Source organism: Piliocolobus tephrosceles, chromosome 14 (genome assembly GCF_002776525.5).
Source record: "Piliocolobus tephrosceles isolate RC106 chromosome 14, ASM277652v3, whole genome shotgun sequence".
NCBI classification, from domain to species: Eukaryota; Metazoa; Chordata; class Mammalia; order Primates; family Cercopithecidae; genus Piliocolobus; species Piliocolobus tephrosceles.
In genome coordinates, this window is record NC_045447.1 from 27,417,757 (window position 1) to 27,443,942 (window position 26,186).

At 43.9% G+C, this 26,186-nt stretch overlaps 1 protein-coding gene across 1 annotated transcript; it reads right to left on the reverse strand.

The window, feature by feature from the left end:
- Positions 1 to 373: 373 nt before the first annotated feature.
- ZNF483 (zinc finger protein 483) lies at positions 374 to 16,807 on the reverse strand. The gene is made up of 5 exons (XM_023201962.1): positions 16,371 to 16,807; positions 13,231 to 13,319; positions 10,304 to 10,430; positions 9,817 to 9,909; positions 374 to 1,903 (listed from the first exon to the last, which is right to left on the reverse strand). Exons 1-5 carry the CDS (start codon positions 16,783 to 16,785, stop codon positions 393 to 395), a joined length of 2,235 nt encoding a protein of 744 aa, XP_023057730.1. The 5' UTR covers positions 16,786 to 16,807; the 3' UTR covers positions 374 to 392.
- Between the last annotated feature and the right edge of the window lie 9,379 nt (positions 16,808 to 26,186).

Here is a 26,186-nt window from a genome sequence, read left to right on the forward strand (position 1 = left end):
CAAATGACTCGTCCAAGGTGTATACAGCAAGTTGGTTGGCAAACTGGGACAGAATCCAAGTTATCTGACTGCAGTCAAGTTCTCTTTCCATCACACTACATGGTAGTGCAAGAAATCAGAGGGCAATCCCCTGAAGAAAAGAGTTTTTCCAATTCGTTTGGCCTCAGAATCATTTTGCATTCTTCCCTTTCCAGTGACTTTACCAACTAATTACTGTTTACCAGCTGTTGCCATTCTTGAAAAGAAGAGGGATGAATGGGCAAAAGAATATTTTTCCTAACTGCCAATTTATGAAAGTTGCAGCTACTGATCAATATTGTAAGTTTATATCCCAGGGTTTCAGTAACTGACAATTTGAATTAAATTCCCCCCAGCTTAATGTAGTTCCAGGATTACTCTGCAGCATGAAATCCCCGATGTCTAATGAGGCCTGAATTACTTTTAAATGTCTTCTCACATTCGTTACATTCATATTCTCTCCTTCCGGTATGAATTTTTAGGTGTTCTACAAGGATAGAGCTTCGACTAAAGGTTGCACCACAATAGTTACATTCATAGGGTTTCTCTCCTGTATGAATTCGGTGGTGCTCATTAAGAGATGAACTCTGACTGAAGGACTTCCCACATTCTTTACATTTATAAGGTTTTACACCGGTATGAATTCTCTGATGACGACTAAGCAGTGAATGGGTTGGGAAGGCTTTCTCACATTGGTTACATTTGTAGGGTTTTTCTCCTGAATGAAGTCTTTGATGATAAATCACAGATGTAAAATGGCTAAAAGTCATTCCGCAATCATTACACAAATACGGTTTTTCTCCAGTGTGAATTCTCTGATGCCGGGTAAGGCATGAATTCTGTCTAAAGGCTTTTCCACATTCGCCACATTTATAGGGTTTCTCTCCAGTATGAATTCTCTGATGTTTGGAAAGGGATGAGCTATGACTGAAGGATTTTCCACAATTGTTACATGTATAGGGTTTTTCTCCAGTATGAATTCGCTGATGTTGAATAAGAGATGAACTGTCACTGAAGGGTCTCCCACAGTCTTTACATTTATAAGGTTTTTCTCCAGTATGAATTCTCTGATGTTTAATGAGGTGAGCACTTAGGGTGAAACCTTTCCCGCAATCATCACATTTGAAGGGTTTCTCTCCACTGTGAGTTCTATGATGTGGTGTGAGCGATGAACTATCACTAAAAGCTTTTCCACATTCATTACACATATAGGGTTTTTCTCCAGTGTGAATTCTCCGATGTTTGGTGAGTGAGGCGCTATAGCCAAAGGCTTTTCCACACTTACTACATTTATGAGTTTTTTCTCCAGTCTCATTTCCCTCATCTTTATTTAAGGCTGCTTCTTGACATGAATCTTTCCGACATTTCTCACACATAGGGGTTTTTCTCCTAGAAAGAGTTGATCTTCTAATAAAGATTATCCCACACTTACTGCACTTTTGGGACCTATCCCCCAAATGAATCTTCTGACGTTTCTGATGTTCAGTAAGAGCTGAAGAGTGACTTAAGACTTTCCCACCGTCATTAGATTTCCGTGACTTTTCTCCAGTGGTTTTCTCCTTGCGGTTCAGAACAAGGTCTGAATGAAAACTGAAGGGTTTCTTGCTTTCATTGTATCTCCGAGATTTCTTCCTCAAGTAGACTCTCAGATGTTTAATTAAGTCTGAAGTTTCTTTGAAATTATGTCCAAAGGGGCTTTTATCTGGGTCAAATTCCTCACCCCTATTGCCACTCCCAAGAGTTTTTTGTGTGACTGTTCCTTTTGAATTTCCCTGATTACTGTGATCCTCCTCTGAGCTGCCACAATATTGCTGGAGTTCTTCCATCAAGCCATAATCATCATCCCTGAGGCATCTTTCTATTATTTTATCTAAAGCCGATTCATCTAAAAGAAATAAGAAATAGAGTATTTCCTGTTTGCAAGAAAGGAAGCTGTTTTATTTGGGTCTGAAATAAGAACACATTAGTAACTACAAGGAATACAGTTTTGATGGTTCTCAAAAAGACCTTTATAAAATAGAAAAGGAAAAGACAATATAGGGAAACAATGTAAACATATGGGTTAAGAAAAATATTGAGAAAGATGAAAAGTTTGTGCTTTACAGTTAGATGCAAGTTTTCACTCTCATTTTGAATTTTTATAAGAGGTTCAGGACGGGCGTGGTGGCTCACGCCTGTAATCTCAGCACTTTGGAGGCCGAGGCAGGCAGATAATGAGTTCAGGAGATCAAGACCATCCTGACTAACATGGTGAAACCCCATCTCTACTAAAAATACGAAAAATTAGCCAGGTGTGATGGCATGAGCCTGTGGTCCCAGCTACTCGGGAGGCTGAGGTAGGAGAATTGCTTGAACCCAGGAGGTGGAGGTTGCAGGGAGCCAAGATTGTGGCACTATGCTCCAGCCTAGGCAACAGAGCAAGGCTCCATCTCAAAAAAAGAAAAAAAAAAAAAAAACAAGGTTCAAACCTATTCTCCCTATATCATAATTTTTCTCTTTCCAACAATGATAGCACAAACATTTGTTGAATATTTACCAAATGCCAGGTCCCGCACCAAGCACGATGTAATAGAAGTAAGTACAATATACTGCACTTAATCTTCACAACAACACTATGGAGTAGCTTTTATTACCATTCCAGTTTTATGGATGTGACAACTGGGAATATAAGAGTATTAAGTAGTCTGCCCAAGGTCACGTGATAGAGCCAGATTTTTAACTTAATCTGAAACCAAAGCCCACGCTCTTGATCCCTACATCATATCACCTCTCCGCAAAGCAGACAAATAACACTACTTTGTTGAAAAGAGTAAACACATCACAGATATGCAGCACCACCAATATAGACTTTCAAAGATTACAAGTTGGCCCTATCAGCCTTACATATACACTAATCAGGCATCCATTTTAAGTCTCTCCTACACTGTTGCAGTTCCAGTACTATTCTTCTGACCTGTAAACTTCCTACTACCTAGAATGCATTCCCACAGCACCCTCACTGTCACAAACATAAATCAGACAGGGCCTAGGGTTCAACTGCAACAATCTCCAGAGCTTTCTCCAATACCATACTCACTGATTATGCTATCTCAGAATTTTGAATTCACTAATTAACTACATCCTGGCTTTTTGCCACAAGGTCACATTGTCACTTTTATGAAACTATTTTTTCAACAGATAATTATAAAATACAAAGTTATGGCTGGGCGCGGTGGCTCAAGCCTGTAATCCCAGCACTTTGGGAGGCCGAGACGGGTGGATCACGAGATCAGGAGATCGAGACCATCCTGACTAACGCGGTGAAACCCCGTCTCTACTAAAAAAACACAAAAAACTAGCCGGGCGAGGTGGCGGGCGCCTGTAGTCCCAGCTACTGGCGAGGCTGAGGCAGGAGAATGGCGTAAACCCGGGAGGCGGAGCTTGCAGTGAGCTGAGATCCGTACACTGCACTCCAGCCTGGGCGACAGAGCAAGACTCTGTCTCAAAAAAAAAAAAAAAAAAAAATACAAAGTTACTCAAAATCATATTACCTAGAAGTTAACTAATGGTTAATACACAATTCCGTATATTTCCTTTGATGTTTCTATATAGTTTAAAACAGAAAAACTGTATAATTTGTATTGTTATTCTTTTCACTTTGTATTGTTACTCTTTTCATTTATGATTATTTCCCATTTTACTGCTAATTTTTCTTTAAAAATTTTTTTTTTTTTATTTTTAGAGACAGGGTCTTACTCTATTGCCTAGGCTGGAGAGCAGTGGCATGATCACTGCTCACTGCAGCCTCAACTTCCCCAGCTCAAGCAATCCTCCCATCTCAGCCTTCCAAGTAGGTGGAACCACAGGCAGGTGCCACCACATCTGGCTAATTTTTAAAAATTATCTGTAGAGATGGGGTCTCCCTGTGCTGATCAGGCTGGTCTTGAACAGCTGGCCTCAAATGATTCTCCCACCATGGCCTCCCAAAGTGCTGGGATTACAGGTATGAGCCACTGCACCCAACTCGTTAATTCTTAATAAAGATAATTTTAATCAGTGACATGATAATCATCATATAGATATAATTGTTCATTCTCTTTCTTTTTTTTTGAGATGGAGTTTTGCTCTTGTTGCCCAGGCTGGATGCAATGTGCAATCTTGGCTCACTGCAATCTCTGCCTCCCGGGTTCAAGCCATTCTCCTGCCTCAGCCTCCCGAGTAGCTAGGAGCACAGGCATGTACTACCACGCCCAGCTAATTTTGTATTTTTAGTAGAGATGAGGTTTCTCCATGTTGGTCAGGCTGGTCTTGAATTCCTGACCTCAGGTGATCCACCCGCCTCGGCCTCCCGAAGTGCTGGGATTACAGGCGTGAGCCACCATACCTAGTCTCATTCTCTTATTGAACCTTTATCAAATAATACTTCCTGAAAAACAGAGTCATGAAGGCAGAATTACTAAACCAAAGGGTAGAAACTAGGTTATACTGCTTTACATGACACATGAGCAGAAGCCCCTGAATACTATCTCTGATCAAATATTCTTTAAATCTTTGCAAATTTAATTCATAATAAATAGTACTATTGCTTTAAATGTGCACTGCATTGCTAAACAGTGAGTTTGAACAATTGTTTCATGTTCATGAGCTATTTAAATTTTAAATTTTGTTGGTGATCCATTCAAGTTAGTCCATTTTCCTAACAGACTTAGTGTTCCTTATTGATTTGAATGAGGTTTTTTTTTCTGAAATGGAGTCTCACTCTCTCACCCCAGCAATCTCTGCTCACTGCAACCTCCACCTCCTGGGTTCGAGCAATCCTCCTGTCTCAGCCTCCCGAGTAGCTGAGACTACAGCTGCCCACCACCACACCTGGCTAATTTTTGCATTTTTTAGTAGAGACGGGGTTTTACCATATTGGCCAAGCTGGTCTTGAACTCCTGACCTCAGGTGATCCACCTGCCTTGGCCTCCCAAAGTGCTGGGATTATAGGTGAGCCACGACACCTGGCTGAGGTTTTTTTTTTTTTTTTTTAAATAAATTATGGCCATTGACTGCTGTATCTGTCAAAAACTTTCTTCTCCAGTATGTCGTAAATAACTTTTAAAACAAGCTGTATATCAACATGAGGCTTTTTTGTTTGATGTAAGATAACTGGGGAAGGAACATATATTTATACCAGTGTGCTAGAACTACTCATAACACTTTCAGAATCCATTTTTTAAATTCCCCTCCAAGGCCGGGCGCGGTGGCTCAAGCCTGTAATCCCAGCACTTTGGGAGGCCGAGACGGGCGGATCACGAGGTCAGGAGATCGAGACCATCCTGGCTAACATGGTGAAACCCCGTCTCTACTAAAAATACAAAAAAACTAGCCGGGCGAGGTGGTGGGCGCCTGTAGTCCCAGCTACTCCAGAGGCTGAGGCAGGAGAATGGCCTAAACCCGGGAGGCGGAGCTTGCAGTGAGCTGAGATCGGCCACTGCACTCCAGCCCGGGTGACAGAGCTAGACTCCGTCTCAAAAAAAAATAATAAATAAATAAATAAATAAATAAATAAATTCCCCTCCAAAATGCTACTTAAATGTGATAAAACAACTATTGTCCTTTATATATGTAATCACAGTTGACACTTGAACAACATAAATTTGAACTGCAAGTGTCCATTTACAGGTGGATTTTTGTTTTTCTAAGAGATGGGGTCTTGATCTGTCATCCAGGCCGGAGTACAGTGGCATGATTGTAGCTCACTGCAACCTCTAACTCCTGGGCTCAAGCAATCCTCCTACCTTGGCGCACACCACTGCGCCTGGCTGGTTTTTAAATTTTTTGTAGAAACAGGGTCTCACTATGCTGCCCAGGCTGGTCCCAAACTCCTGGCTTCAGGTGGTCTTCCCGTTTTGGCCTCCCAAAGTGTTGAGATTACAGGTGGGAGTCACCATGCCCAGCCTGTGGATTTTTTTCAATAAACACGTTAGAAAAATTTTTGGAGATCTGTGACAATTGGAAAAAACTTGCAGACAAACTGTGTAGCCTAGACATGTCAAAAAAAAAAAAGTCATGAATTTTTAAGATATATAGATAGATACTAGTCTATTTTGTCATTTATTGCTATAAAATGTACACAAATTATAAAGTTAAAATTTATCAAAACGTACACACACACTTACAGGCCATACTTGGTGTCATTCACAGTCTAGAGAAATGTAAGCAAATGTAAAGATACAGTATTAAATAATAACTGGGCCAGGCACAGTAGCTCACCCCCATAATCCCCACCACTTTGGGAGGCCAAGATAGGCAGTTTGTTTCAGCTCAGGAGTTGGAGACCAGCCTGAGCAACATGACGAAACTCTGTCTCTACAGAAAATACAAACATTAGCTGAATATGGTGGCATGTGCCTGTAGTACCAGCTACTCAAGAAGCTGAGGTGAGAGGATTGCTTGAACCCAGGAGGTAGAGGCTATAGTGAGCCGTGATCATGCCACTGCACCCTAGCCTGGGTGACTCAAAAAAAAAATTTGAGCCTGATGTCTCAAAATAATAATAATAATAGTAACTGCATAAAACGAACGATAGTACATACTATACACTGTAATAATTTCATAGGCACCTCTTGTTGGTACTGCAATGAGCTCAAATGTCTGCCCTAAGTATCCACTTAAAATGCCAGGTAGGCCAGGTGCAGTGGCTCACGCCTGCAATTCCAACACTTTGGGAAGCCAAGGAAGGCAGATCACTTGAGGACAGTAGCTTGAGACCAACGTGGTTAAACTCTGTCTCTACCAAAAACACAAAATTTAGCTGGGTGTGGTGGTGCATACCTGTAATCACAGCTACTCGGTAGGCTGAGGCAGGAGAATCGCTGGAACCCAGGAGGTGGAGGCTGCAGTGAGCTGACATCACACCACTGCACTCCAGCCTGGGTGACAGAGTGAGACTCTGTCTCCAAAAAAAAAAAAACAAAAGCCATATCGTGCTAATCATCTCCATGTAAGCTGTTTATGTCTCCAGGAAATTGCCTATCACAGTAAAAATGGATCTCTTGCAGTTCTCTCCTATTTTTCATTGTCTTTAGTGCAATACTGTAAAACTTGAATAACATCATGGGACCCAAAGTGCTGCTAGTAGCACTGGAAGTGCTGCCAACAAGCACAGAATAGTCATGATACTTCAAGAAAAAGCTGAACTGCTTGATATGCACCATAGACTGAGGTCTGCAGCTATAATTGTCTGCCATTTCAGACAGACAACATAAACTTAGTGATCTGTACACACGGTACAGTGCTGTAAATGTATTTTCTCTTTTTGCCTTAATAGCATTTTTCTCTGGCTTACTAGAATATAGTATATAACAAACATATGTAATTCTGTTTATCAATAAGGCTTCAGGTCAACAGTAGGCTATTAGTAGTTAAGTTTTTGGAGAGTTAATGGTTATACATGGATTTTCAACTGTATGGGCAGAGGGGGTCAGTGCCCCTAATCCTCATGTTGTTCAAGGGTCAATTGTATACTGGAAGCAGCCAATAAGTTGACTACAATAAATGTTTGAGAAGATGGAATACAGCAAGATGGATTATTGCTTCTTTCTTTAAGATAAACCAAGGTATCGCTACATGTAATAACTTATTTTTATTTTCATTTTTTTTTTTTGAGACGGGGTCTCGCTCTGTCGCCCAGGCTGGAGTGCTGTGGCGCAATCTTGGCTCAGTGCAAGCTCTGCTTCCCAGGTTCAAGCAATTCTCCTGCCTCAGCCTCCCAAGTAGCTGGGATTATAGGCACCCGCCACCATGCCCAGCTAATTTTTTTTTTTTTTTTGTATTTTTAGTAGAGACGGGGTTTCACCGTGTTAGCCAGGATGGTCTTGATCTCCTGACCTTATGATCCGCCTGCCTTGGCCTCCCAAAGTGCTGGGATTACAGGCAGGAGCCACTGTGCTCGGTCTATTTTTTTAATGTAAATTTAATATATATAAATCGTGGCCAGGCGTGGTGGCTCCCGCCTGTAATCCCAGTACTTTGGAAGGCCAAGGCGGTTGGATCACTTGAGATCAGGAGTGATCCACCTCCTTTCCATGCGGAAATGCCATCTCTACTAAAACAAAATACAAAAAAAATTAGCTGAGCATGGTGGCATGTGCCTATAGTCCCAGCTACTTGGGAGGCTGAGGCAGGAGAATTGCTTGAACTCAGGAGGCAGAGGTTGCAGTGAGCCAAGATTGCACCACTGCACTCCAGCCTGGGTAACTCTGTCTCAAAAAAAAAAAAAATATATATATATATATATATATATATAAATTGTAAGATACAGGTAAGTATAAAGAAACCTAACCCTGGCCAGGCACGGTGGCTCACACCTATAATCCCAGCACTCTGGGAGGCCGAGGTAGTTGGATTACGAGGTCAGGAGATCAAGACCATCCTGGCCAACATGGTAAAACCCTGCCTCTACTAAAAATACAAAAAAATTAGCTGGGCATGGTGGCACGCACCTGTAGTCCCAGATACGTGGCAGGCTAAGGCAAAAGAATCACTTGAACGTGGGAGGTGGAGGTTGCAGTGAGCCGAGACTGTGCCACTGCACTCCAGCCTGATGACAGAGCAAGACTCCATCTCAAGAAAACAAAACAAAACAAAACCTAATTCTTCAAAGATAACCAGTGCTAACATGAATGTTTTCCAGATATTAAAAATCCATATATTCTATGTATTCAGGCATGTGTTATTCCCTTTAACAAAAATGTAATTACTATACATGCTGTCCACTGGGTGAATTCCTACTTATCCTTCAAGATTCAACTCAAATGCGAATTAAAACCTTGCTCCTACATATTCCCACAGCTCCTTATACACGTGCTTGATATGGTATGCATCACAGTGTTAACACCCTTGTTTCGATATGTTCTCTAGTGTCCATAAATATGCACCACTCACAACTCCTCCTGTGGAGATATTACCTGACAACCTCTACTGCTGCTCTATGAATTCAACACTGCATCCACACCAGTTGCCACAAGCAGCTCCCGGTCAATGACGGAGTACAGGGATACTTACACAGGCCCATTTCTTTGAGACACAGGACTCCTCTGATAGGTAACTATGGTAAGGACTCCTGTTTGGCCTTGTCTAAACTTTTTTAGAACTGCACTTCAGCCGGGCGCGTTGGCTCATGCCTGTAATCTCAGCACTTTGGGAGGCCGAGGCAGGCGAATCAAAAGGTCAGGAGTTCGAGACCAGCCTGGCCAACATGGTGAAACCCCATCTCTACTAAAAATACAAAAAATTAGCTGGGCTTGTTGGTGGGCACCTGTAATCCCAGCTACTCGGGAGGCTGAGGCAGGAGTATCACTTGAACCCGGGAGGCGGAGGTTGCAGTGAGCTGAGATAGTGCTATTGCACTCTAGCTCGGGAGACAGTGTGAGACTCTGACTCAAAAAAATAAAAATAAAAATAAAAAAAGATAGAACGACACTTTAGTCTAAGACTTTTCCTACCCAATCTGCCCTACTTCCTGTTCTCATTCACAGGTTAGACCAGCATTATGCTCGGTTAGCTCTCCCGGCTTCTTCTAGTTCCCTCCTCATTTTCCTTCACTCAATCTTTCTCCAGTAAAGATCTTACGTGGCTAATCATGTCCTGGCATCTATTCAGAGGACCCAAACCAAGTCTTCCCCATTAAAATGAACATTTCAGGAAGGCAAGGGCTCTATTCTAATCATCTTCGTATTTTAGTATCTAGGCAGCCCAACATTTCAAAAAGTCTTCTCAGCAGACTTGCTAAACAACTGTTTTCATTTCGTTGTGTATTTTTCACCATCTCACCTGGTCGGGAGCCTTCTGAGACTTCTTTCAGCAGCCATGGCAATTCAACCCACTTTAGCTGGGAAATCAACTCTAATTTTGAAACTGGAAAGTCTGCTCATAGAGAAAAGAACAGAAAATTGCTGTTTTGCATAGAATAAAGATATCCCAGCATTCATATATAGCCTCTGGTTCTCCAGGGAAGATAAAAAATGCTACCAAAATATACAGACATAAATACTGGAACTTGTGACAAAAATGGGAAAAGGTATTCCACTGATGAAATCAAAATGATGCTTCACATTTCCAATTCAATGAAGCAAAGACCTTTTCTAGAAGATACACTGCAGGAAAGCACATTTTCAGAACTGGTTTTTTGGATTAGTCCTATCAGTCCCTGGGTCCCCAGCCAAAACAAAGTACTTCACATAGCACTTACCTTTCAATAAAAAGGGACAAAAAGAGACCCAAGGTTAAACACTAGGTAATGAAGAAAAGGTGTCTTTACCCAGAAATTGTAGGTTCCTGAAGTTTTCCAGCAGCACTTCCTTATATAGCTCCTTTTGAAAAGGCTCCAGCTTCTTCCACTCTCCTCTTGAAAAGTTCACAGCTACATCCTTCAATGTTATAGATTCCTAGAACACCAAACAGCTCTTTTGTATTGGATTATTCCCAAATAGAACCTAAGTTGTTTTTTCTTTTTGTTTTTTGTTTTTTTGTTTTTTTTGAGACAGGCTATTATTTCTCTGTCACCCATGTTAGAGTGCAGTGGTGCTTCATGGTTCACTGCAGGCTCAACCTCCTGGGCTCAAGTGATCCTCCCAACAGTAGTGGGGACTGCAGGCATGTGCCACCATGCCTGGCTTATTTCTAAATTTTTTGTAGAGGCATTGTCTCACTGTGCTGCCCAGGCTGGTCTCGAACTCTTGGGCTCAAGTAATCCTCTGTCCTCTACCTCCCAGAGCACTGGGATTGCAGGCCTGAGCCACTGTGCCCAGGATGGATAGGATATAAAGAATGGTTTTGATAGCATGCAAGTTTTTAAGAATTCCAAGGTAAGTTACAGAGCGGCTATTCATTCTATGACTTTTATAAGTGATTCAGAACAAAGGTACTACACAATCCCTGCCTCTTCCATTCTGTCTCTGGTGTTCAATACTGTACAAGAATTCTCTGGAATGTATAACATTGATCAAGTTCACCCTAACACATCCATTTCTAGGACTAAAATATTAAATGAAGGGCATGATTTACATTCCTGAACCCTAAATTTGCAGAATTAATGTAAGTTTACTACAGGTAATAATTGCATAATATCTGCAACTACATTCCAAATTTTAACTTCCAATAATAAGCAGCAATTATCTTCTATCATATTCAGAGAATCTATGTTCAACAACATACTCACACTTGTAATTACTCCACAATTACAAACAAGAATACTGACTCACTAAAGCACGCTTTCCTTTTTTTTTTTTGAGACTAAGTCTTGCTCTGTTGCCCAGGCTGGAGCGCAATGGCATGATCTTGGCTCACTGCAACCTCCGCCTCCCGGGTTCAAGCGATTCTCATGCCTCAGCCTCTCAAGCAGCTGGGATTGCGGGCATGCACCACCACATCCAGCTGATTTTTCAAATACACTTTCTATAGCAGTCTCTGCATGGTTTTTGAGAGGCAGTAGAGCAGAATGGCTATTGGTACGTGTATTACCTTCCTCTGGGAGCTGTAACAAATTACCATAACCTTGGTGACTCAAAATAGGAATTTGTTCTCTCACAGTTCTGGAGGCCAGAAGTCTGAGATCTAGGTGTTGGCAGGGCTGTGCTCCCTTCAGAGGCTCTGGGGGAGAATCTGTTCCTTGCCTCTTCCTGCTTCTGGTGGCAGCCACCGTTCCTTGTCTTGCGGCCCTATCACTCCAAACTCTGCCTAATTCTCCACATCATCTTCTCTTTGTGTTTTCAATCTCCTCCTGCCTCTCTAGCAAGGACACTTGGGATGGCATTTAGGGCCCACCTGTATAATCCAGAATAAATTCCTCATGTTGTTTTCTTTTTGTGAGACAGGGTCTCACTTTGCTACCCAGGCTGGAGTATGGTGGCGCAATCATAGCTCACTGCAGCCTCAACCTCCCAGGTTCAAGTGAAAGACTGTCTTTCCCTGCCACCTCAGATCCCGGGTAGCTGAGACCACAGGTATGTTATTGTGCCCAGCTAATTTCTAAAATTTTTTATATAGACGAGGTTCTCGCTATGTTGCCCAGGCTGGTCTCGAACTCCCAGGCTCAAGCAATCATCCCACCTTGGCCTCCCAAAGCAATGCGATTACAGGCATGAGCCACTGTACCCAGTCAAAGATGTTCTTTATCATGTTAAGATTTAAGGACATGTACCTCTGCCTGGGCACAGTGGCTCATGTCTGTAATCACAATGCTGTGGGAGGCCAAGGGAGAGGACTGCTTGAGGTCAGGAGTTCAAGACCAGCCTGGGCAACACAGCAAGACCCCAACTCTACAAAAAATATTTTAAAATGAGCTGGGCACAGTGATGTGTGCCTGTTGTCCCAGCTACTCAGGAGGCTGAGGAGGGAGGATAGCTTGAGCCCAGGACTTCAAGGTTGCAGTGAGCTATGCTTGCACCACTGCACTCCACTCCAGCCTGGATGACAAAGCAAGACTCCATCTCCTAAAAAAAAAAAAAAAAAAAAAGAAGGAAGCAAGGCCAGGTGCGATGGCTCACACCTGTAATCCCAGCACTTTGGGAGGCCGAAGCCAGTGGATCATGAGGTCAGGAGTTCGAGACCAGGCTGGCTAACATAGTGAAACCCTGTCTCTACTAAAAATACAAGAATTAGCTGGGAATGGTGGCACGTGCCTGTAGTCCCAGCTATCTGGGAGGCTGAGGCAGGAGAATCACTTGAACCTGGGCGGCGGAGGTTGCTGTGAGCCAAGATCCCGCTACTGCACTCCAGCCTGGGCAACAGAGTGAAACTCTGTCTCAATAAAAAAAAAAAGAAAAAGAAGGAAATGAACTTCTACTTCTACCTAATTTTAACAGCGGTAACTGCTGAATTTTAGTAAATGTTTTTGTCTCATTAGAATCAGACTCATAGCATTCTGTGAACTGAAACAAAACTGCATGCGGAAAATGAGGTGTCAGTTCCTTGAAAGGGAGACTATATTTATTTCATTTTATTTTGTTAGAGAGAGGGTCTTGCTCTGTTGCCCAGGATGGAAGGCAGCAGTGGCGTCATCACAGCTCACTGCAACCCTGAACTCTTGGGCTCAAGTGATCTTCCTGCCTCAGCCTCCCAAAGTACTGACTGGGATTACAGGTGTAAGCCACCGTGCCTAGCCTTTGATTTTGTATCTTTATACCACTCAGTAGGAGCCCAGTGAAGTATTCACTTAGGAATAAAAACCATTGAAAGGAAACTTACACAGGACTCAGTATTGGGACAAACAGCGACCATTTTATCCTCTTTTGAGTTCTCCTCTTGGGAAACAGTAGAATCTTGAGAGACTGGATCTAGGAAAGGGGAGAAAACCAGTCCAGTCTTTCAAATAAATTCCTCAGACTAAAAATCTTTATATATTTATCTATATATAATTTCTAAGTGATACACAGGAAAAAAACTAAGTCAGTTTCTCCTACTATACTCACAACACAAAATAATTCTGAGACTTCAGATATGTGGGGGTGTTTCCCCCACAAACAGCAAGCATTCTGTGTTGGATTCCCCAGCAGGCACCAGCTGGGTATCCTCTAATTCATTTCTAATACCATCTACCTGGAGACGGCATCAGCTCCCAAAGGTTAAGGCCTCAGTCTCACAAGACCAACCTCCACTTCAGATGCCAGTCTCATGTCTGAGCCTCCAGGGCTTTGACCAACAAGATATAAATTGGGGATCCCATGAGCCCCTCCCTGGGTTCCAATAACTTGCTAGAGTGGCTCACATAACACTTTACTTACGTTTACTTGTTTATTGCAAAGGGTATTACAAAGGATACAGATGAACAGCCAGATGGATGACACACTGCACAGGGCAAGAGGCTTGGCACTTCCATGCCCTCTACACAGCTCTCCAGGAACTGCCACATGGTTAGCTATCCGGAAAACTCTCATGAGCTGTGTCCTTATGGAAGCTTCATAGACAGGCATGACTGATTAAATCACTGGCCCTGTGATTAACTCAACCTTCAGTCCCTCTCCCGTCTGACAGGTTGGGGGGGTGGGGCTGAGTTCCAACCCTGTAAGCATAGGGTTGGTTCCCCTGGCAACCAGCACCCTCCCCCAATTCCAGGGTTATCTAAGGACTTTCCAAAAATCATCTCATTAACATAAACTCAAGGGTGGTTAAAAGGGGCTTGTTATAAATAACAAAAAGACTGTCTTTCTCCTTTATAGCTCAGGAGCTGTTTCAGGAACCATGGACAAAAGGCCAAATATTTTAACAAAAGACACTCTTACTGCTCTAATCACCCAGGAAATTACAAGGGTTCTAAGAGCTCTGAGCCTCTCTGGATAAAAAGGTCAGAAGAAACAAAAAGTTGTCCACTCTTTAAAACAGAGAACAGCCATAGATAAAAGTTTCCTATGAAAACCTAGGCGTTTCCTCTTGGCTCATATAAAAATCCTTTCAAATCCTAAGCTCACGAAAACTGGTTTTCTTCTTTCTATATACCCTCAATTTAAAAATGTTTAATTTGAACAACAATGAATTTTGAAGTATCTTAATTTAAAAGACGTAGTAAGGTAAAACTGTGTATTCTTCATAGTGCTAGCACAAAGCCTTGCTCAAGAGTCACTCCAACCTGCTAATTGAATGAAAGCACCAGGTTAGTCTCAAGAGTTGACTCCACCAGATTCCTTACGACAGAAAAGAGGCATCTAATAAACTCGTAGGAACTAAATGTATCCAGTACCTTCAGATTGGCCCATTCTGGGCATACTACCAGTAAGTGAGCCCTGCTCCGCAAGGAGCAGTAAAAAATAAATACATAAAAACCCTCGGATGTCAACAGCTCTTTTTCAAATAAGAAAAAGTACTTTTTCAAATCATACTCTACCTTCTTATGAAAATAATTTTAGGCAACTTTAGTGATTAGATAATCAATAAAAATTAAGAATTAGAATGACTTAATCAAAGAGAAAAGTGGGGTGCATTTAAGAAAACTGTTATACCCTACAGAATCCTAGAAATCAATTCTTTTTTTTTTTTTTTTTTTTTTTTTGAGACCGAGTTGTGCTGTTGTTGCCCAGGCTGGGGTACAATGGTGCGATCTTGGCTCACTGCAATGTCCACCTTCCGGGTTCAAGTGATTCTCCTGCCTCAGTCTCCACAGTAGCTTGGATTACAGGCGTGCACCACCATGCTGGGCTGAGTTTGTATTTTTGTAGGGACGGGGTTTCTCCATATTGGTACGGCTGGTCTCAAACTCCTGACCTCGGGTGATCCACCTACCTACGCCTCCCAAAGTGCTGGGATTACAAGTGTGAACCACCATACCTGGCCCGAAACCAATTCTTTATTGCAGGGGCCTCCACAAAGAGGCCCTGATTTTGTAGAAGCATGACACGGCAGTGACAAATCACAGAGGAGTCAGGAAATCCAAATTTTAGATACACTAATTAGCTGTGTGACGGCAAATTAAGTGTATGGAGGTAAATACTATTTATTTCCCTATCTCAGAACTCTTCCAGAATACAAACTGTCATACATATATATCAGGGGCCCTATGGTAAATACACTACAAATATTCCAAATATATTTGGAATGCAAATATTCCAAATATTTGTAGCATATTACACTGCAAAATACAAATATTTGTATCATATTTGAGAATATGAATAGCTACAAATTTGAGAAAAAAGGCGAGCCACATTCCCTGAAAGGACTATTCACCCTAGAAGACCTTACATCAACATTTTATAATGATATCAATGTAATTCAGTTTATAGTTTATACATTTATATTTATAATATGTAATTACATACAAAAAATTCAGGTTTTCCTGCCCTAGTTACTAGTCGCATTTGGCTATTTAAACTTTAAATTTGATTTAAAAAATTCAGTTCCATATTTGCACTAGCTGCTTTTCATGTACTTAACTTGAATTGCAAAACAGTGCAGAAACATTTCCATCAGCAAAGACATTGACAGCCCTGCTCCAGCAACGTGCTAGTCCACACAGTGGAACTATACATTAGGGCCTGAGCTGGTTGATTTGCCTGTGACTCCAAACACTTTCACAGATAACTTGTGTTCTTGAAGGGGATGGGAAAGAAATTACTATTTCTTGAGCATCCACCATATATTATATCTTATCTTGTCTTACCTTTACAAGAAAACTACAGGAAAAATGATATCCCTTTTTAACGGATAAAAATATTTACATTCTGAGAGTTTACACAGCTTGCTCAAAATCACATAGTAAATGGCAGGGCTGATTCAAACCCAGTCCCAACTTCAAACCTCAGACTCCTCTTTAGCAGTAAATTGCTTTCTTTTGAGGAATTTACTTTCGGACTTTGAGGCAATGTCTCCCGCTTCCTCCCTCCATCTATAAATCTCACCTTCTTTTTCTTCAAGCATCTGGGTCAAATCTTCTATTAGGGTCACCACCTCCTCACTACTCTCAGGATGTTGTGACTTTACCCAAATCCTGATCTCCCCAGGCAAAATGGTCAGGAACTGCTCAAACACCAAAAGCTCTAAAATCTGTTCTTTCGTGTGAATGTCTGGTCTCAGCCACTGAATGCAGAGCTCCCAGAGTTGACTCAGAGCTTTCCTGGGTCCAGCTACTTCTGAGTAACAAAACCACCTAAACCTCTGTCTGAAAGACTCTGCGTCAGCCGCATTTCCTCTTAAAATAGCTTCTTGCTCCCCAGAAGTAACCACTCTTGGGACCTCATTTTGTTCAGTCGAGGCCAGAGTTTGAGGGTCTGGTGAGATGGCTGTCATCTTGTTCAAGGGCACTACAGCTTGCATTGTGTCTCAGGGGCAGGAATCCAGTCCCTTCACACTCTAGTTGAGTATCAGTGCAGTCCACCAACAGGTACTATACACAGCCAGGAATATCAAAGGTTCCAGGAATCCAGTTTACAGTCCTGCAGAAACTGTCAAGAAGAAATATTAAGGCATTAAATAGGTAAAACAAACTGTTGTTAGTCCTAAAAACATTGTTCTTGGTTTGGTTCAGAGAAATATATCCACACACATACCTGCAAAGGCCTAGAAAAGCCCTGCTCAACTACTATATTAAAAAGATAATTTTCTTTCTTTTTTTTTTTGAGACGGAGTTTCGCTCTTGGTGCCCAGGTTGGAGTGAAGTGGTAGGATCTCGGCTCACTGCAACCTCTGCCCCGGCCGGGTTCAAGCAATTCTCCTGCCTCAGCCTCCCAGGAAGCTGGGACTTCAGGTACGTGCCACCATTCCCAACTAATTTTTGTATTTTTAGTAGAGATGGGGTTTCGCCACGTTGGCCAGGCTAGTCTCGAACTCCTGACTTCAGGCGACCCACCCACCTCGGCCTCCCAAAGTGTCAGGATTACAGGCTTGAGCCACCGCACCCAGTCATAATTTTCTTTGTAGTCTAAAGCCCAGGAGCTACTTAAGGGTTAAGGAAACAGTTGCTTTAGATTCAATATTCCTCCTAAACAAAATGTTATCAGAAAAGGTTCACAAGGGGACCCAGTCGAAAAGCTATTTAACAACTCCTACCCTTTCTTAATGAAAGGGTACACATTTCTCACCCGTTGCTCAACTCAGAAGCCCAATTTAAAATTTGACTTTCAAATTTCTCTTCCTCCTTACTTCTCCCATCATTGATAACCAAGGTCTGGTGATTTTATTTCCTAAGAACTTCTCCATTCTATCCTACTGAAACTGCCTATAGTACAGGGATCTTCAATCCAGTCTCACACTGTAGCCAAAATATTCCTTCTAACGTGTAAAATATGATCTTATCACTCCCTGGCTTACAGTCCCCTCACCAGCCCCCAAACCGTCTCTCGATAAAGTTCACATGCAGGGACCATGGCATTGTGATCTAGAGACACTGCCTGATGACCTCACCTCTTGAGCTCTAAGCTACCCGATTGACACTACAGCCATACATTAGTATCTCCCCATTCCCAGACACTTCCTCTCTACATACCCTCCTAGCGTTCGCACCAAGGCTATTCCCTCTCCTCGGAATGTTGCTTTCTTTCTCCTACCAAACTTTTATTCGTTCTTTAAAGCCTGACTCCTTTCAACTGTCACTTCTTGTGTGATGCTCTGCTTGATCCCAAAGCACTCCTTTGCACACAGACTACCCTGTGTTGCCTGCATTCATTCATTCTACAAGTGACTGAGCAACTACAATGAGCTGGAACAGGACCGGGGCCATGAGCTGCGGGGCCAGGCGTGGACAGGCCTGAAAGGGTCCTCACGCTCACAGAGGGTCCAGGAAATGACAATGCAGCCGGAGCGGGACTACAATGCGACAAGTGAAGTATGTGACAGCTTCGCATTGCAACTACCATACCAATAACAACCCACTTCCGAATACAGCGCCCGGCACACAGCACGCATGACGTCATTTATTCCTCTGCCAAATATTAGGCGCCCACCATGTACCTGGCGCCGTGCGGGGCACCTGGGGCTCCGCGGTGACTAAGACACTCAGCTCTGTCTACAGAGTTTACACTGGAGGCCCGGTGAAAATGTGACGCAGCCAGAGGATCTCAACCGGAGGGAGTTAAAAAGGAGAGATTTCACCCCCCAGGGGTCCTGTGGCAACGTCTGGACACATTTTTGGTTAGCTCGACTGGGAGGAAAAGTGGTACTGTTATCTAACGGGCAGAACCAGTGACGCTGTTATACATCCTGCAGTAACGGGAGAGCCTCCCCCTCACAGCCACACCACACAAACAAAACAAGGCATTATCCCGCCCAAAATGTCAACAGTGCCCAAGTGGCGCAGGGAGGGATGGAGAGAAGCCAACAGCCCCATCCCGCAGCGGAGTGCGCACCTCCCACAGAAGCAGCAGCAGCACAGCGCACAGCCCGTTGGTAGGCTGCTCCCGGCCCCCACCCCGCCCCAGGTGCGCCCTCGGAGCCGGCGACCCGGCCACGGCTCCGAAACTCGGGACCCGGGACGACCAGTACCTGCACCAGCATCCGCAAACAGCACCAACGCCACCGCAATGAGCTTCCAGAAGCTTGTCCCGCAGCGAGTGCGCGCGCAAGCCCGTGGGGACCACTGCGCCTGCGCAGAGGCGCTGAACCGGACTCCCCGAACGCGCTCGTGCAGCTTTCCGAAAGTCCGCGCTTTCCATAGGCTCCCACCTGCCTGTTGCGCATGGTCACTGGGAAGCGGTTAGTGGGCTCGGCTGCAGAATTATTGCTGCGCCAGAGGCTCCGAGGCCTAGAATCATTTGAGGTTTGCAGATCCAGGAGGTTCCATCGCTTTAGTAACCTCAGACCTTCCCTACCCACTCCCATCACATCCATTCCCTGAAATCTAAGGTGGAAAAATCCACCGCAGAAGCATATTAGCGATGCATTTAATGCAAGCCATAATTAATACCACAACTTGAGTTAAACACATATTAATCTTATGACTTCCACACCTGCCCCCATCGTCCAGTCCACCCTCATGGCTCACCTGGATTATTGCAATAGCTTCTTGATCACACGTTACTTCTCTTGGCTATTCTCCACACCACAGCCAGACAGACGTTTTAATAACGTCAAATTATGTTCCTCCTTTGCTTAAAACCCTGCGATGGTTTCCCATTTCACTCAGAGTGAAAACCCAGGTTTTTATAGTGGCCTACAAGGCCTGATGGAATCTAGCCACCTATAACCTCCCGCACCTCTTCCCGCACCTTTCCGACTTTCCTGCTCCAATCTTGATAGTACTTCCGGCTGACCTGCTCCTTACCTAAGTGGCCATACGGCCCGCTCTCCCATCCCTTCAGGTCTTCTCAATAAAGCTCTCCCACCATTCCACTTAAATAGGAATCCCACCTCACTCTTGTTTCCTCGTCTAACATGCCCTATAGGTTGTTTGTTCGTTATTTTTTATTTTTTTTTACTACTTGTCTGCCTTCTCCACTGGAATACTAATTTCACAAGAGTAAGTATTTTTATTTCATTTGTTCTAGGTTGTGTGTTTAGGTCCTGGAACAGTACTTGGCCCATGGCAGGCACTCAATAGATATTTGTTGAGCTTATGAATGAGTGCTTGCATGGATTATGGGGGGCATCACAAAAAGGGCCGAAGAACTCCAGAAAAATTTTTTGGAGGGTTCTAATAACTGGATGATCCCTGAAGGGGTGGAGTTGGGAGAGAAAGACTAGATTCATTCTAGACTGAAGGAGCAAGGTGATTCAAGACTCTGAGACTTTAAAAGGGCAGAGCAAGCTCAACTAAATGAACCACTGGGCTTATCGCAGGCAGCAAGTCAAGCTGAAGAAACGGGGCTGAGAATGGCCGGGCAGGTGGCTCATGCTTGTAATTCCAGTACTTTGGGAGGCTGAGGCAGGTGGATCATCTGAGGTCGGGAGTTTGAGACCAGCCTGAACCACATGGAGAAACCCTGTCTCTACTAAAAATACAAAAAAGTAGCCAGGTGTGGTGGTGCATGTGTAATCCCAGCTCCTTGGGAGGCTGAGGCAGGAGAATCACTTGAACCCGGGAGATGGAGGTTGCGGTGAGCCGAGATCAGGCCATTGCACTTTAGCCTGGGCAACGAGAGTGAAACTCTGTCTCAAAAAAAAAAAAGAAAAAGAAATGAAACAGGTCTAAGAGTGAAGGCAAAAGTTTTCTCAGTCCCAAGTCCCACAGCATATTCTCCTTTATGCATCTCCCGTTGTCTGTCTTAAGATACATCAGGAAGAAGCTGGAGAAGGCAGAGGAATGGGAAATATCTATTGGCTCATTATTTTAACCAGGCAAGTCAGAGGCACTTTATTTAGTGGTTCTGAAGCTTTACTGTACTTAAGAATCACATAGTGTTCATTATTTGAATACAAATTGTGGGACCTTCTGGCCCTCCCCACCCATCAACTTGTTGCAGATCTTGTATTTTGAGAAACACGGTACTAGTTGAAATATTCTGTAAGTAAATGACATGCTACCTATGAATAAATTACCAGGAAAGAATGGAATCATTTTGGAACTGGTAGTCAAACTATAACTTTTGATTAAAAGTAACCATCATGGTAAGGAGTGATGGACTGTGCATCAAGAAGGAAGCAGGAAACTACAAATCAGTTAGTCTCACTGGTAAGCAATCTGGTGGGATCTCTAACCAGGAAAACATACTTAGGAGAACTTTAAGTGAGCTGTTTGTTCGTTTAACTGTTCTGGCTTCGGTATGGAGAGTAGATTAGAAAGAAGTAACACCAGAGATAAAAAGACTTGTCTTATCACAATCTAGATAGTATGATGGTGACATAAAATAAAGGTGGTTTAAAAGGTGTTGGAAGGGCCAGGCGTGGTGGCTCACGCTTGTAATCCCAGCACTTTGGGAGGCCGAAGTGGGCGGATCACGAGGTCAGGAGATCGAGACCATCCTGGCTAACATGGTGAAACCCCATCTCTACTAAAAATACAAAAAATTAGCTGGGCGTGGTAGCGGGCGCCTGTAGTCCTAGCTGCTCAGGAGGCTGAGGCAAGAGAATGGCGTGAACCCAGGAGGCGGAGCTTGTAGTGAGCCAAGATTGCGCTACTGCACTCCAGCCTGGGCAACAGAGCAAGACTCTGTCTCAAAAAAAAAAAAAAAAGTGATGGAAGACAGACACAGGGAATAGTACTATCAAGAGATAGTAGTAGTAGGATCTGGTGATTTATTGCAAATATTCACGGGTGAGAACGAAGAAAACAATGTGCTATATGGCGTCTTACATTTTGTAAAAATGGCCACAGCAGTATGTGTCCCATCCCACAAGTTATTCTTACAAGGTAATGTTGATATACCTCCTTTTGAGAGGAGTTACCTATGCTTCCTCCCCATTGAAACTAGGTTGACCTTTGTAACTACCTAAGCCCATAGAATGCGGTGGAGATGATGCTGCCTAACTTCTAAACCTGCCTACATCCACAGAGCTAGCACCCAGATCAAGAAACACAACATGACCAGCCATGCAGAAGCCCTGATCCCTCTGTACTTCGTTTCGGTCACCTTCCCAAGGGTGTCACTATTCTGACTTTTTTTTTTTTTTTTTTTTTTTGAGGCAGAGTCTCGATCTATCGCCCGGACTGGAGTGCAGTGGCCAGATCTCAGCTCACTGCAAGCTCCACCTCCCGGGTTTACGCCATTCTCCTGCCTCAGCCTCCCGAGTAGCTGGGACTACAGGCGCCCGCCACCTCGCCCGGCTAGTTTTTTGTATTTTTAGTAGAGACGGGGTTTCACCGTGTTAGCCAGGATGGTCTCGATCTCCTGACCTCGTGATCCGCCCGTCTCGGCCTCCCAAAGTGCTGGGATTACAGGCTTGAGCCACCGCGCCCGGCCATTATTCTGACTTTTAACAGAGAAGAATAGTTTTACTTGTTTTCATCGTAGAATCTAGAGTCTAGAAAGTAGAATCTGGCCGGGCACGGTGGCTCATGCCTGTAATCCCAGCACTTTGGGAGGCCGAGGTGGGCAGATCACCTGAGGACAGGAGTTTGAGATGAGCCTGGCCACATGCTGAAACCCTGTTTCTACTAAAAATCCAAAACTTAGCCAGGCATGATGGCGCCTGCCTGTAATCCCAGCTACTCAGGAGGCTGAGGCAGGAGAATCGCTTGAACCCAGGGGGGCGGAGGTTGCAGTGAGCCAAGATTGTGCCACTGCACTCCAGCCTGGGCGACAGAGCAAGACTTCATCTCAAAAAAAAAAAAGAAAGAAAGAAAGTAAAATCCTATGGTACATATTGTTTGTATATGATGACTTCTTTCATTCAACATTATGTCTGTGAGATTTATCAATATTATTGCATGTGATTATACAGTGTTTATTTTCATTGCTGCATAGTGTTCTCCTATGACCTGTATTTTTGTGTGCATTTTTTTGCTTCTGGTTTTTGTTTTGTTTTGTTTTGTTTTGTTTTGAGACAGAATGTCGCCTAGGCTGGAGTGCAGTGGTGTGATCTCAGCTCAGCTCACTGCAACCTCCACCTCCTGGGTTCAAGCAATTCTCCTGCCTCAGCCTCCTGAGTAGCTGGGATTACAGGTGTCTGCCACCACACCTGGCTAATTTTTGTATTTTTAGCAGAGACGGGGTTTTGCCATGTTGGCCAGGCTGGTCTCAAACTCCTGACCTAAGGTGATCTGCCCACCTTGGCCTCCCAAAGTGCTGGGATTACAGGGGTGAGCCACTGCGCCTGGCCTGACCTGTTACTTACATTAACATTTCCTGTTTTCATAACCCCTTGCCCAGCCTGTGTTCCCCTATACAGAGGTGGGGAGGATGTATGTATGAATGTTTGTATATCTGAAGGGGAGAGTCTATCTGATTTTCCTTTCTTCTTTCTTTTTTTCTTTTCTTTTTTTTTTTTTTTTTTTTTTTTTGAGACAGAGTCTAACTCTGTCACCTAGGCTAGAGTGCAGTGGAGCGATTTCAGCTCACTGCAACCTGCACCTCCCAGGTTCAAGCAATTCTCCTGCCACAGCCTCCCGAGTAGCTGGGATTACAGGTGCCTGCCACCGTGCCTGGCTAATTTTTGTACTTTTAGTAGAGAAAGGGGTTTCACCATCTTGGCCAGGCTGGTCTCGAACCTCTGACCTCGTGATCCACCCGCCTCAGCCTCCCAAAGTACTGGGATTGCAGGTGTAAGCCACTGCGCCTGGATTCCCTGTCTTCTTTCTAGACTCACTCCACTTTAAAGAAACTGAAGACCCAAGGTCCTGCCCACTCCTCCCCATACCCTATTTTTTCGAAAATGAGACCCAGCACAGGGAGGGGCTTGCCCAGTGTCACTCAACTGGTAGATTGGAAACTGACTGGCTCTAAGCTGAAGGCTTTTAGGAGGAAGGAGCACATCTTCCCCATCTCTAGAGGGAGGAGGACAGGCTGGGACTCTGATCGAGGATCTAAGACAGGTGTTTTAAAACTAGTTGTTGTTTAATTGCCAGACTGTCCAAAAGAAATATTGCAGATGAAAGAGGGACATTCCTGATTGAAGTCCTGGCTTCCCCACCTAGCAGCCTTGGGGTTACCTCCTTAGGACCCTCAGGGCTCTTGTGCATTCAGTTTGGAGGCCCCTGAGCTCTAAAGGTTTGAGCTGCCTCAAGGACACCAAGTCCTTGCTTCAAGATGCCTCCAGTCCTGGTTTAGCTGGGACTCCAAGGATCCCAAAGCCAGTTGAAGGTCATGATTTCCACTCTAGGGGAGCTGACGGTCTCCTAAAAAGTAATAACAAAAAAACTCCTCCTGCCTGGCTCTGTAGAGCCACAGAGGGTGGTATGTTCCAGAAAGAAAGAAGGAAAAAAAAAAGCAAGCAAGTGAGCTACCAAGCTCCCATAAGGATCCACTAGAGAGAAAGGGGATGAAGACAGAGAGTGTGGGAATATGCTGTAGAGTGAAGACTGAGAAACTAGGAGGAAGCACAAGTGGAGAAATTAGCCTTAAACTGCCAGAGCCAGGGTCCACTGTTCATTGTAATAGAAGGGAAGGAGGCAAAGAAGGGGGTAGATGCAAGTGGATTTGGAACTGGTATCTAATGGATCCTGCTGAGATCTGCTATTGAGACCTCCCTAGAAGGGAGATAGGGGTGGGATCTGAAGCTTGATAAGAGTAGATTAGGTTTGGCCGGGCGTGGTGGCTCACACCTGTAATCCCAGGACTTTGGGAGGCCGAGGCAGGCAGATCACAAGGTCAGGAGTTCGAGACCAGCCTGGCCAACATAGTGAAACCCTGTCTCTACTAAAAATACAAAAAAAAAAAAAAAAATTGGCTGGGCATGGTGGCATACGCCTGTCGTCCCAGCTACTTGGGAGGCTGAGGCAGGAGAATCGCTTGAACCTGGGAGGTGGAGGTTGCAGTGAGCTGAAACCACGCCATTACACTCCGTCCGAGGTGACAGAGCCGAGACTCCGTTTCAAAAATAAATAAATAAATAAGAGTAGATTAGGTTTGAGATGGCTGCTGGGGAGAATATGAGTTGATCACAAAAACATAGAAGGATTTTCCTGCAGTGTTAAGGGCCCATTTGAGGTTAGAAACCCCCATTTTATGTTATAGCAGTATGTACATTAAATGATTTTTCTCAAGGTACACAACATAGCTCCAGAATAGGTACAGAGAAGAGGGACAGTTGAATTGATCCAGGGAATGGGGGTTGTAGGGTAAGTTTGACAGGAAGACAATGGGATAACTAGTTGAGGATATGAACAAAAGTTTGTTTAAAATGATGCATGATGGAGTCCAATTTAGGTAAGGAAGATGAAGATAAGAGTTAGTTAACATAAAAAAAGAAAAGAGAGTTGGGCATGGTGGCGTGCACCTGTAGTCCCAGCTTCTCAGGAGGCTGATGCAGGAGGATTACCAGAGGCCAGGAGTTTGACACCAGCCTGGGCAACATAATGAGACTCTGTCTCTTAAAAAAAGAAAGAATGAGCCAGGTGTGGTGGCTCATACCTGTAATCTCAACACTTTGAGAGGCTGAGGCGGGCGGACCACTTGAGCCAGGAGTTCGAGACCAGCCTGGGCAACATAACAAGACTCATCTGTACAAAATATTTAAAAAAATAGCCAGGCATGGTGGTGCATGCTTGTGGTTCTGGATACTCAGGAGGCTGAGGAAGGAAGATCTCTTGAGTCCAAGAAGTTGAGACTGCAGTGAGCTCTGATTGTGCCACTGCATTACAGCCTGGATGACAGAGTAAGACCCTGTCCCCCACCCCCAGAAAAAGAAAAAAAAGAATGAATGAATGAAAAAGAAGAAAGTAGAGAGATTAAAGGATAAGAGAAATCAAAGCATCGAAGCTTAATAAATAATGTACTTATAGCCGGGCGCCGTGGCTCACGCCTGTAATCCCAGCAGTTTGGGAGGCTGAGGCAAGTGGATCAACTGAGGTCAGGGTTTAAGACCAACCTGGCCAACATGGCGAAACCCCATCTCTACTAAAAGTACAAAAAATTAGCCAGGTGCGGTGGCAGGCACCTGTAATCCTAGCTACTTGGGAGGCTGAGGCAGGAGAATTACTTGAACCTGGGAGGCGGAGGTTGCAGCGAGCCGAGATTACGCCATTGCACTCCAGCCTGGGTGACAGAGCAGGACTCTGTCTCAAAATAATAATAATAATAGTAATAATAATAATAATAATAATAATATACTTATATAGTTAAATATATACTTACTTTATGACCCGGCAGTCCCACTCCTAAGTATTTACTCATGAAAAGTGAAATCAT

Coding starts and splice junctions, on each gene's coding strand:
- ZNF483 (XM_023201962.1), bottom strand. CDS start 16,785: ATGCAAGCTGTAGTGCCCTTGAACAAGATGACAGCCATCTCACCAGAC. Junction 10,431..13,230: donor GTCCCAATACTGAGTCCTGT/GTAAGTTTCCTT, acceptor TTGGTGTTCTAG/GAATCTATAACATTGAAGGA. Junction 9,910..10,303: donor CAGGAACCTACAATTTCTGG/GTAAAGACACCT, acceptor CTCTATGAGCAG/ACTTTCCAGTTTCAAAATTA.